Below are 12,010 nucleotides of genomic sequence, written 5' to 3'. Positions count from 1 at the left end.
AGAGAACCTCACCTTCGTAAAATTGCGCTGTGCACTTTTTATTTTGCTTGTCCTCGTGCACTCGTACAAGAGGTTTCAGTTTTTCTGTCACTTTCATTAACTGCTCTGTTAGACACTCCTTGAGTATCAGTCCTCTCAAGTATATCAGTTACAGCTACAAGCCCCAAACAGTGAGCAATGTGCCTGTCTGTGATTTTTAACATGCTTTTTCCACCTTCAGACTGTTACTCTGAATTCCTCCTTCTAAGCTCTTATGTTAAAAGGTGTCGCTTCCTCTGTGGAGATGTGCATGTCCTCAACTTTTGTTTGTGCCTTAATTATTGGATGAATTCCTTTAAAAAAACGCAAAAGGGACTTTTGCGGTCTTTTTTTAAGTGTGCACGTTACAGTGCAGTGTCCCTGTTTTATTCACCCGACAAAAACACTGAGGAGGCTGCATGTTCGCCATCCACATGCAAATCTGTCCGTACAGTGCAGTGAGTTTTACTCAATTACTGAAAGCTAGAAACCAACCATAGTTCAAACTATGCCGCTTGTTGTTCTTTGTGGTGTGTTGCGCCATCTAGTGGAAAAAGGTTATTAGCACGCGACGTCTTCGCATGAGGCAAGGAAAACAGAAAACTGGCCGATGTGAAAGCGTTTCTGAAGAGAATGTGTAGCCTCTGCCTTTACGGAAGTGAGTGAAGAAGGCGAAGTATCGAATGTGTCGACTTAAACTATGGATTCCAATGCCAGAGTTTATTTTAAGTAATGTTGGGTAGCCGCCGAAGCTGACCTATCCACCCTCTCTAAGTTACATCGACGTGTTTTTGTTGTGCTGCTTCTGTTACGCCCAGTTCTGGGACCCTGGCATCATCAGGCTGACATCCTACCCATAGTCTGAACCTGTGCTCCCCACCAGTGGCCCCACAATGATGGATAATCCTAAAGAAAAACATGGGGTAGCGGGGTAGCACATGGCAGAGGGTCCTTATATTTGCTAGCCTTCCAGAACTAGACTGGGTTCCCTTGAAAATGCAAATTAGATAGGTTATATATAGAACATTTTAAGAAAGAAAAAGTATAGCAGCCCTGATAGTACGTGGATCATTGAGTAGGCCTTGTATACCCAAGTATAGTGTTTTTATAACCACTATCCGTGCTGAGACATAAAGGTTTGGGGCGCGGAGAATATAGTGGTTTGTCTAGAATCATACTACCTGGCCTGTCATGATGGTTGGCATTAGAACGTGACACCTCAGCCACTGAAGCACATCTCGTTAGTTTTACCACTGGGTCAGGAAGAGGCAGACATGGGATGTATTGCGGGAAAGCCATAGATCGGAATATTTTAGGTCGATGCTGGCCACCTGTTCCAAGAATAGCAGGGCGGTGGTACAGGTCCTGGCTGAGCGCCTTCTTCGGGGTTGAAGTATACATGCTTTTCTCTGAGTTTGGGCCTTCCATGACTCCATAGGTGATGCTTACCTGAATATAGTGATAAAGGCATCTATCACTATGATGTACAACACTGCTGTTTACTTACCTCTGTCCATAAGGGAGGCTACCAACCTTTCAAGGGTCCCCAAACCCTTCAGGGGCCCCACATCACATGCTGCAGGGGTGAACCCGTAATTGTGCGTTATACCAAGGCAGCCATTCACCTTCGTTCTAGCAGCTTCCTTTGGAGACACAATTATTACAGCTCCTTGCCGGAAATTCTCAAGTGGGGTGCCGCTCACAGCTCTGTTCATCTCCAGCTTTATTCCACCTGTTTCATACTTGCTCTGCTTCCTGACATGGACACAATTGGCCTTGCTCTATAGAGTGTACAGAGTCTTAGCACCCCTTTGGTTTGGATAGACACAGTCCCATGGTGGAGAAGAGGGCATGGTTTTGTCTTTGTAAGGAGATTTGTGCAGGCGATTGGTACCCCACACTGCTGGGTCATCCCACATCAATCACATTTGATAGCCAAGCAGCACCTGCCTGTTGAATGAAACACATCACACAAGTGCATCCAAACAAAAGAAGGTTTGGACCTAAAATTAAACCATAATAATTGTCTAGAAAATGTCTGAACAAATAGGAAAATCCCACAAAATAATTTGTGTTTTTTAAAGTGCCAACCAAGCTGCCTTCACAGGATGCAAAAAAACACAGTACGATAGCAGACCGCAGCATCTAAGAGGGAAGGGAAGTCCTTTAGTCAAGGGTGTTGTGTACATTTGTTTGCACTCTACACAAAAAGTTGATAATATAAACGTGTAATATCCATTGTTTGACACTTATAGTGTTCTGATATGTCTCAGCATCCTTATACTCTTTCCTCTGCTTTTTTAAACTTATTTCTATATTGGCCTCAATTGTTTTGGCTACTCTATAAAGTACAGCTGTAAAGCTCACTCTAGACTTCGAACTGTATACCTCATTAACAACAAGCAGTGGCAAAACCAGTGGTTCTTGCTTTGCCAATTCTGAGAAGGTGATGTGACTGGCTTTGCCAATGCCCAACCAGCTATGTTAAAAGTGTAGAAAATATTGTCTTCTATACTTTCAAGATGACTCCCACATTACTTGATGCAACAAGCATAGCATCATCATGTTGCAACACACAAGGTGGCAACTATCTTTCACATATAGACAACATTGTTTTTTATAGTTTAAAAATAGCCATCTCATTGCATGACAGCGCAATGCACATTGTGTCATGAAGCTTGCCAGCCATTTTGAAAGTGTAGAATTAACAGTTTTCTGTACTTTAAAGAACATCGCTGCATTGCATGATATGGCATGACAATGCACATCGCATCACACAACACAGTGGCCATTTTGAAAGTATAGCAAACATTATTTTCCATACTTTTAACATAGCCAGCCACCACTATTGCCTTTACCAATGCTGGCAGATGCTAAAAGCCATTTGCATTGGCAAAGACATTAGTGACTGCAGTCATAGCACGGGAGTGGGCTGCGTGGGAAGGATACAAGGAATTAAAAAAGAAAAACAAAAGGAGCACAAAAAGGCACTGAAAATTGTGACAGGCAACATTTAGGACATCACAAAGCTGACATGCAGCAACCAACGTGCTGTGGGGAACCACCGGGAGGAAGAGTGGGAGAAGAAGGATAGGAGGAGAGAGGGAAAGCAAGTGCACTCAAAAGGAGTTCTAAGCACCTTAAAGTGAAATAAGGAAAAAAAAGCACCATGACATCAGCAGTGGACGAATACACCGTAGTGGATAAAAAGCAAAGGTAAACAAGCTAAAAAGCTATATTGAGAGGAAAGCCATCCAATAAAGAGCAATGAACTGAGATTGACTAGCAGGCTATCTAACCATGAGCAAGGGCTGGCACAAAGCCAACTCGTTATAATATTGTATACAGTGCTAGCTACGATAGCTACGATAGGCAACTGATGTCTGTAACGACACTGAAGAAAAGAAATGGGTGCATCAACTCACCTACACTTGTCACTGGTCATGATACTGTGTCAACTTTCTGCAACTCCAGGGACCCCGGTGGCAACAGAGCTAATTTTTTTATTTCCTCCTCCCACAGAATGGCGCCAGGGTCGGATAGCCCGCGTGGTCCTGCAGGATGAAGACATAACCACCAAGATAGAGGGGGACTGGAAACGGCTGAACACACTCATGCATTATCAGGTAGAAAAATATTGATTAAAAAAAAAACATTTTTACTGATCAGTACTAGAGTGCAAATTACAAAACACCAAAATCAATAAAAAAACTTCTAGAAGAGTAATGGTACTGAAGTATATTAGGTGCATTAAGTGATACAAATCCTCAGAAGTTAGGACAGAAGAAAGTATATATGCTCAAGAGTTTATTGTTTCCCATATACATTGATAGCCCAATTGCAAAATTTTAACTATCCAAACAATAATATATATTTGACTCAAGGCCTTGTACGTTCTTAAAGGGAATAATGATTTAACATTTGTTAATATCTACATAACATATTATGTATGTGTACGACAATATGCAACACCAGGAAATACAGAAATTCGTTCTTACATGTCAATCAATGTATATCATTTGTGGTTCTTATATTCATCATCTTTATCTTATGTTGTATTTTTCTCCTATGAATAGCTATTATCCTAAGAAGTATTAGTATTCATGGTCAATGTTTAATCCCTCCTTTACTGCTTTCAGCCTCAGTATCCACTAAGTACGAGTGCATGAGTGCAACTTACAAAACATCAAAACCAATATTACACTTTCAGAAGAGTAATGTTACTGTAGAAGTGTATTACGTGCACTAGTTAGAGGCAAGAGGCGAGGACCAGCCTGAACAGGACTATATTAAAATAGTTTGAAGACAAATGGGATCATGTTTGGGACATAGGAGTTCCTTATGAGTGCCTGCTCTTATTATTGTCACAACCTGAAAGCCTTTTAACCTTTTTCCCGCATTAGTTGTGGTAATGAATATGTGTGATCTATGTGGAGCCCTGCTTGGGTTATATGCCATCTCCCATTACCTCATTAAATCAAATGGGAAGACATGCAAAGCACATGAGAAAAGTATGCAGGCAGCAAGATCACATGGGGTGAGCATGTTGACAGTGACCTAAAAAAAGAAGGTCACGAATCCCATGAGATCACGTGGGAAGAGAAAAAGAAACTGAACTTTGGATCACATGAGAAAAATGCACAGCAAGTGAGGTCACATGAGAGGAGCACTTAGCCACCGGGATCAGGTGGGAAGAGCGCTCAGAAAGTGAGATCACAGAAGAAGACCACTCAAGAAGTAAGATCACATGAGAAGAGAATTCAAGGTGTGAGATCAAATGGGAGGAGAACATAGCAGGTGGATCACACTAGAAGTGCACTCAGGAAGTGAGATCATATGATCAGACTATTAGCCAGTGGGATCACACGAGAGGAGCATGGAGCCAGCATCATGACATTGGAATGGGCAATTTTGAGACACAAGGCTGTTTATTTTTCATCAGTGGCTTGTTACAAAGATACAAAGAGTAACTGTGATGCTTCTCAGAGTGAGCTGACGTTCTGTCGAGTGTATATATATATATATATATACATATATATATATATATATATATTTCTGTCTTTCTGTCGACCCCTCACCCTTCCTGCTACACAATCCCAGCTTGTGAAACATTCCTGGTCTTGGTCTTGTGCTGAAAGGGCCCAAAATATAGTGCTTTGGAAATGTGCACAGAGCGACTGGCAACTCACTGGGAGTGACCCACCAGCCGGATGTTAATAGCGGTGAGTTAAGCACCTCTCTGGCCTTGTAGATTTATTGGGAGGGCAAAATTAAACATCGCTACTTAAAACAGCTATCACAGAATCTCGTTAGTGTTAATATTCATTTATAGTTTGACTTTACAGTAATTAATCCTTTTGATGTGATATAGAGGCATATAGTTAAAGGCCCTAAAAGATGGCTTTATGGCTTGTTCGGCCATAAATCAAACTTTTAAAGTTCATAAAACTGGTTAAAATAAAAAATGGTTTAATAAGGATGCTTTATGGTCCATAACATTATTATAGCTATTTTATTCCCTTTGTGTTGGCGGCTTTAATTGCATTGGCCACAATTCTGCCTTTTTTTCATGGGCGAGATGTGATCTTAAATCACACTGACCGGGAATGTCCCCGGTCTGTCGTATTTTATGGATCTGCCACTTCCCCTAAGGGAACAGGTGCTGAGCTCGCCCAATTATTCCAGTGGAGTGGACGAGGCAGTGTCTCATGCTGACTGCTCACACTGGCTGCCCCCGTGCAATAATTCTATATTTCTTCATCTTCGTTTGCATCAGGTACAAGGGTAGACATGCTGATGCGTGCCGGCCTGGCTTCACCAGGAGCCTCATAATGGAGCTCGGAAGCAGACATTTTTTGGCCAGGCACTGACAGAAGTGCGTTTATTGCGTTCACAACTAGCCCCTTGGCATTATGGGAGCTGTAGTGTTGCTCATCGTATGTAATCATGATTGTACTCTATTCGCCATAGGGAAACTTAGCATCAACATTTGTTCTGGATTTTTCGACCAAACGTGCTAATGGAACGCTACAGTACTTAGCTGACACCTAAGGGTCAGAATGTTCATGGTTCAGGTTCCAAGGACTTGCCAACTTTTCATTGTTGAGGCTCAGGTTAGCACCTTAGCATAGTGATTTCTTCTGGCATTATAATCAGCGGACTGATTTCATAATATGACCATCCGTGGTTGCTGTACAACCCTCCTCAGCTCTTAAAGAAAAACCCAGAGGGCCATGTTATTCACACATCTCTATTCAGTCTACTGGCTTGCGTTTTTTAATAGAACACATGTAAGGATTTTTATTTTGTCTATACAAGTGTGGGACTTTTTTATAAACTCTATGTTGGATTAAATCCTGCCTAGAAATATATAGTGTTTCTTCTTCTTTGTGGAAAAAGACTCTGATCTCCCTCGTGGACTGGTACCAGTTTAATTTTGTCTTGCAAACCAGTATTTTTGCGATGCAAGAAACTAGTAGTGGTTCATGTGGATAGCGTGCTAGCGGTCAGTCATTGCCCTTAGCTTAGCTGTGGTAAGAAAAGACAGTTTTAATGGCCAAGAACACATCGAGTCTCCCGCTCTTGCGACGAGAATGGCTGCTGAGAGGCTGCTGGGGGTATACAGCGTTTGTTTGATGTGTCTCTGTGAAATGTAGTATCATGTTGGCCCTGGACAGCTCTACCCTCGCATTTCTAATTGCTGTAATGAGGCATCGATGTGAAATCGTGAAGAGAGGCTGTCCTGTCGGCGAGCAGCCCCGGAAGCTCTGTGGTAGAGATGGAGAGTGTTACTTTTCGAGATAACCACTCGGATATGGTGCTACATAGTGACATGATGGGGGGCCGGTTACCACGGCAGCGCTCAGAGGAGGAAATGTATAATATCACACAAGGCAATACAACGCAGAATGTAGAAGAATGAGCTTGAATCAGGAGATAGACCCTTCTCAAGGCTTGTGTCATAGACTACAGGTGGCTACCACAATATATCTTTACCACAAAACCACAGCGGCGCTGGACCTGGCCCGAAAGGTAGGGAGAGCCACCCTGCGCTATAGCGGCAGTGTTGGGTGTTGTCCTTAGTGCAGGTAGGTGCTCCAGGGAGTGTATTTAACAGAGTAGGAGCAAAGGGGTTGCAAAGATGTTACAGCTAATGTAAGCATGGCTATAAAGCGAAGCGTAGAAAAGGTCAATTGAATACCAACAGACTTAATACCCTAAGAAGAAGCTACAGCGTTAGTTTGAATCTAAGTCTAACAAGTCTTGAGTAACAGCTAGAAACATTTTATGAACATCTGGAAAGTGTCTCACTCAACTCCAACAAAACTCTACTGAGAAACCCGCTGGCCGGTGCTCTTAAACCTTAATGTTGGCACAATAAATATCAAAGCTGCATGGTCTTAAACCCACATCATGCCTCTTTAGTGCACTACCAGACGATGGCTGCTTCTATCCCTCATTCCGGCAGGCTCCTGGTTTCTCTTCTTGTGATGTTTTCTTCCGTCTTTTCCTTCCTCCTTCTTTCCCTTTTGTGTGTTTTTCTCTCTCTTGCTTTCGGTAAATGTCTAAAGAGACATAATAAATCCCGAACTCAAAAAATGAGTGCCGGTGGTCTCCACTGGCAACCATTGTCTCAAATTAGGCATTGCTTATACTTGCCTACACGGGATCTAGACCTGGATACTGTTTCTCGTTCACAAATACGTTGAGTTTCAACCACCTTGGAGTGGCTGGATTCAGAAACAGAATCCATGTCCAAAATGGACTTCATTTTCTGTGCCTTGGAAGAATGTGAATCCCGTTCTATTTTTTCACCGTATCTAGAATGCCACGTCCCTTTTGCGAATACAAGCTGGTTTGCAATCCATTTAGACCAAAAAATGTGGCCTTCTTTATACATTTAATCATATAAAGTGCCTTTCTTCTTTATTTTTTATCTTGTTTGGAATCATTTGGAATTTTGTCTTTATGCTCCAAACGTGTATTCCTTTTGTTGTCTGGGCTTTCTCTCCTCCCACAGCAGTCATCATGGCACTTTACACTTCCTGTGCAGGCAGAGGATGGTTGGAGGGAAGCAATAGTCCCTGCGTACCATTGTCTAAGATACAAAATACATTCATATTTAGTTAGTGTACACAAGTACAAATTGAAGACTTCCTTTCGAAAACTTGGGCAAGGTCTTACACCATAGGGCATCAAACACCGAGTTAAAATGCAAGGGTTCTTATATTGGCCTTGGGGTGACCCGAGGTTTTACGTAAGAATGAATTAACCCTGATTGTTGGTATTTTGGTTTGAGCACCGTTCAGCATGTTATATCTGATAGTCTTGGTATTTTGTTCTTCATCTAGGTGTCTGACAGGTCTGTGGTAGCTCTTGTCCCTAAGCAGACGTCCTCCTACAACATTCCAGCATCTGCCAGCATATCTCGAACTTCAATTAGCAGATACGGTGAGAACTTGAAATAACTTTTTTCCTAGGGGTGGGCGAGAGGATAGGTTAGAAGATTGGTAGGAAAGACGAGTATTTGTGCTCCAGAAACAATATATATTCCAACGTGTGCTAAAGTCAAGTGAAACTGGTACAAATCGTTACTGTCCCATTCCAAGATGGCTGTAAAACTCATTCCAAGATGGCCACATAATTAGTTGCCAGCTGTGGAACAGGTTTTGGAAAATCACTTTCTTTAGTTCTAAACTCATTTGTCCTTTAGCATAGACTTTATGGTAGCTTAATAATATGCTAGACTGTACGCTTCTTTAATAACATCCTTTCATCACAGCGGAAATTTCTCTTTTTAAAAGAAGTGAATTGTGGATAGCCCAAATTACAAAATACTACACTCCTTTTCACGGAAGAAACACTTCAGAAACAATTAGGAATTGTCTTGAAGCATACATTAAATAATGTTTCTTTTTTTATATTTTAACAAATACTGTCACATTTGAAAAGATGGTTTGCAAATTCCGGTTTGGATGTGTTCACCTCAAAACAGAAAATGTGTAGGGGTACTTAAAGTGGTCGCCTGAAACAATGCTCAGTGTGGTACTAAAAGATTAATTGCCCCAGACAGGATGCTTCTGTTTTACATATCACTGGTAGCTGGAAGTGCTATCATAAGGTGAACACTCCCTGATGTGTCTTAACAGCAATTCACAACAATCTTTCAATGGAATACCTGAGAAACTAGGCATCTGCATCTCACAGATGTCACTGGCTCTCTTTGTCTCCTCTCCCCCATCTTGCTGTTTATCTCTACACCTTGCTGAGGTCGCCCCCTGCAGCCGCTGCACCTCGCTTTCTCGCAGACAGTAACCGGCAGCAGTCTCTGTCTGGGGCGAGTGGACAACTAGAAGAGCCTTGTTAGATACAGGATCAGAATAATGATTTCAATTTTCTGTGAAGAAGTCATGTGGAAGGCAGGAAAGAGTAGCAGGCACGTTTTTGTTCGCCAGATGTGGAAGCGAGTCCTAAGGGGGAGGCGTGGATAGCAGGATCACATAATGTCAGGTGTGCATCTCTCCTCCTCTTCACCTCTCACTCGACCTCCGGATGGTTAATGTGGGCTGAGTGGTTCATTTGCTCTTTGTTTTCAGATTCTACATTTCGGTACACAGGAAGCCCCGATAGCCTGCGATCTAGGGCTCCGATGATCACGCCAGACCTGGAGAGTGGTGTGAAGGTCTGGCACTTGGTGAAAAACCATGAACATGGGGATCAGAAAGAGGGAGACCGTGGGAGCAAGATGGTGTCTGAAATCTACTTGACCAGGTTGCTTGCAACGAAGGTGAGTAAATATGTGTGAGAGGAGAGCTCTGGTCCAAATAAAGTCTTCTCCTAAATGTGTGCCTGGTAGAAGAGGTGTGGGTTAGTTTTATCAAAGCCAGGAAACACCGTGACAAAATAGGCACATGTATTATAGTATTACACAATAACCTCAATGCTGGCATTCAGTCATTAACACGGGCTCACAATTGTTGCTTTTGTTAATATTTTATACAGTGCTACTACTGCCCGGAGATGCTTCAATTCTTTATATAGATGTGAGGTGAACTAGGAAGAATGGATGTGCAACTGAAATATTCACCTACATTATCAGGGCCTCCTTGAGGTGGTAGCTGCCGCTGAGGACCACACATTGCCACTGGTGGTCAGTTCTTCTACAAAGTCTGTTCTGAGTTAGCCCCAAGCCTCACAAGAAGATGAGTTGAAGGGCTGTTCTGAATCTCAAAATCGGCTTCGAAGTGAATAGGCAGAAGGAGATCATACTATTTACAACAGTCATGGTGAACCAGACACTTTGGTGCAGTTATAGTGTATACAGCACACACAGTTTGTAATTTAATTACAAACTAATTTAATTTAACTTCTAGCACAACACAACGTGAGCAGAGAACACATCAGAGCACAGGCAGAACTGTAAAGTAGCTGCAGCTATCTCTGATGGACTGGCAAGATTTTCTTTGGAAGGTGGTGACATTTGACAGATTGATTAAACCATTTTAGGCAATTAATTCTAACTAACGAGGGCCTTTCTCCTAAAATAAAGATATCAAAAGTGCTTGAAACGAGTGGGACTGTTATGCCCTAGCTCGCACAAATTCTTAAAAGGAGTGAGATCACTTCATCTAAATCGCTTACATAATATGCAGGTTTCACATGGCCAGGTCTTAGCTGACTGTATCACTGTGGTCAGGAGCATCTCTTGCAAGATCTGAAGGAGCATTGGACAGCCCGCGAGGACACTGGTTCGCCTTACCAGTTTTACACATGCTGTGGCACAAATGCATTAGTCCATTGCCTGAGTTCGGTATTTATTCTAGTTTAAGCCAATCCTAGAGAGTTGTCAAGGCACCACTAGCATTTCTTAAAAGAACTATCAAGTGTAGCTATTTTGTCTGGGTTGGGATCGCTGAGCTGTCATTTAATTTCGGGTTACAATGATTATACCAAACCTAGTTGGCATTGGTCTCACTGCTGGTTGTCTTCTCCTCCATAGGGTACGCTGCAGAAGTTTGTGGATGACCTGTTTGAGACGCTCTTCAGTACAGTGCACCGGGGCAGTGCCTTGCCGCTAGCCATAAAGTACATGTTTGACTTTCTGGATGAGCAGGCGGACAAGCACACAATCCATGACACAGATGTGCGGCACACCTGGAAGAGCAACTGGTAAGAAGGCAGGCAGCCACGCATCGATACTGCCAATAAATATGCATAAAGCACTCATCACAAACATAACTGTGTATTATCCTTTGGTTAATAATCGTTACTCATTTTTACTAATGTTATTGCCTTTAGAAGGATGAAAAGCCAGTCAACTCTAGTAGTGTTGAAAAACCATTTAACAGTTGATGCCAGATGCCAGTATAAAAAGATGGCGGCTGAAACCCAAGAATGCCATTGGGATATGATACAGTCATACATTCCCTCAAGTTATCTTAGTGGTCCATATATGATACCAATAGACCTCAAGCCACCTACTTACAAAATTATTAAGTGCTACCGCCCGCATCCACAGACAGTAAGAGTTGTTAATTACCCTCCCTGCTGCATATAACAAGGGGCAGTTATTAACAACCATTATGGGCCTGCAAGTAAGGGCTGTAAGGCTATTAGCATCACTGTCCAACCAAAATAGAGAGATCTGCAGGGAGTAGAAAGAAAGTTCGCAAAAAATCTCCATTCGCCCCCTGTGCTGAGACATGGGTGCCTGGGCTCCGGTGCTTGATTCTGCTATTAGCCAAGCTGAATCAACCAAAGAAAAAAAAAAACTTTGTTTATGTTTACGTTTTTCTACTTTTCTATGGCAGATTAGGTTTTCCCCTTCACAAAAGCAAGGGTAGGTCCCTGGACAGCTGTGTCTGAAATGGCGGCTTCAGAGAAGAGGCTGGAAAGAGCACCGCAGGAGGATAGAGCTGTGTGTTTTTTAAACCGTATCACTCATTGAAAGGGAGCTCCTGCTCCCACAGCGCCCACTATGTAGCCCTGCTCC

At 42.5% G+C, this 12,010-nt stretch overlaps 1 protein-coding gene across 1 annotated transcript in view; it reads left to right on the top strand.

The window, feature by feature from the left end:
* PLXNA2 (plexin A2) overlaps nt 1-12,010 on the top strand; it is a 473,762-nt gene that overhangs the window by 440,971 nt on the left and 20,781 nt on the right. The window contains exons 26-29 of the mRNA XM_069238625.1: nt 3,541-3,644; nt 8,370-8,469; nt 9,615-9,805; nt 11,018-11,187. Coding sequence (XP_069094726.1) covers nt 3,541-3,644; nt 8,370-8,469; nt 9,615-9,805; nt 11,018-11,187 — 565 coding nt within the window. The remainder of the gene's footprint in view (nt 1-3,540; nt 3,645-8,369; nt 8,470-9,614; nt 9,806-11,017; nt 11,188-12,010) is intronic.

Source organism: Pleurodeles waltl, chromosome 6 (assembly GCF_031143425.1).
Source record: "Pleurodeles waltl isolate 20211129_DDA chromosome 6, aPleWal1.hap1.20221129, whole genome shotgun sequence".
Taxonomy (NCBI): domain Eukaryota; kingdom Metazoa; phylum Chordata; class Amphibia; order Caudata; family Salamandridae; genus Pleurodeles; species Pleurodeles waltl.
This window is presented reverse-complemented; position numbering and strand designations above follow the sequence as displayed.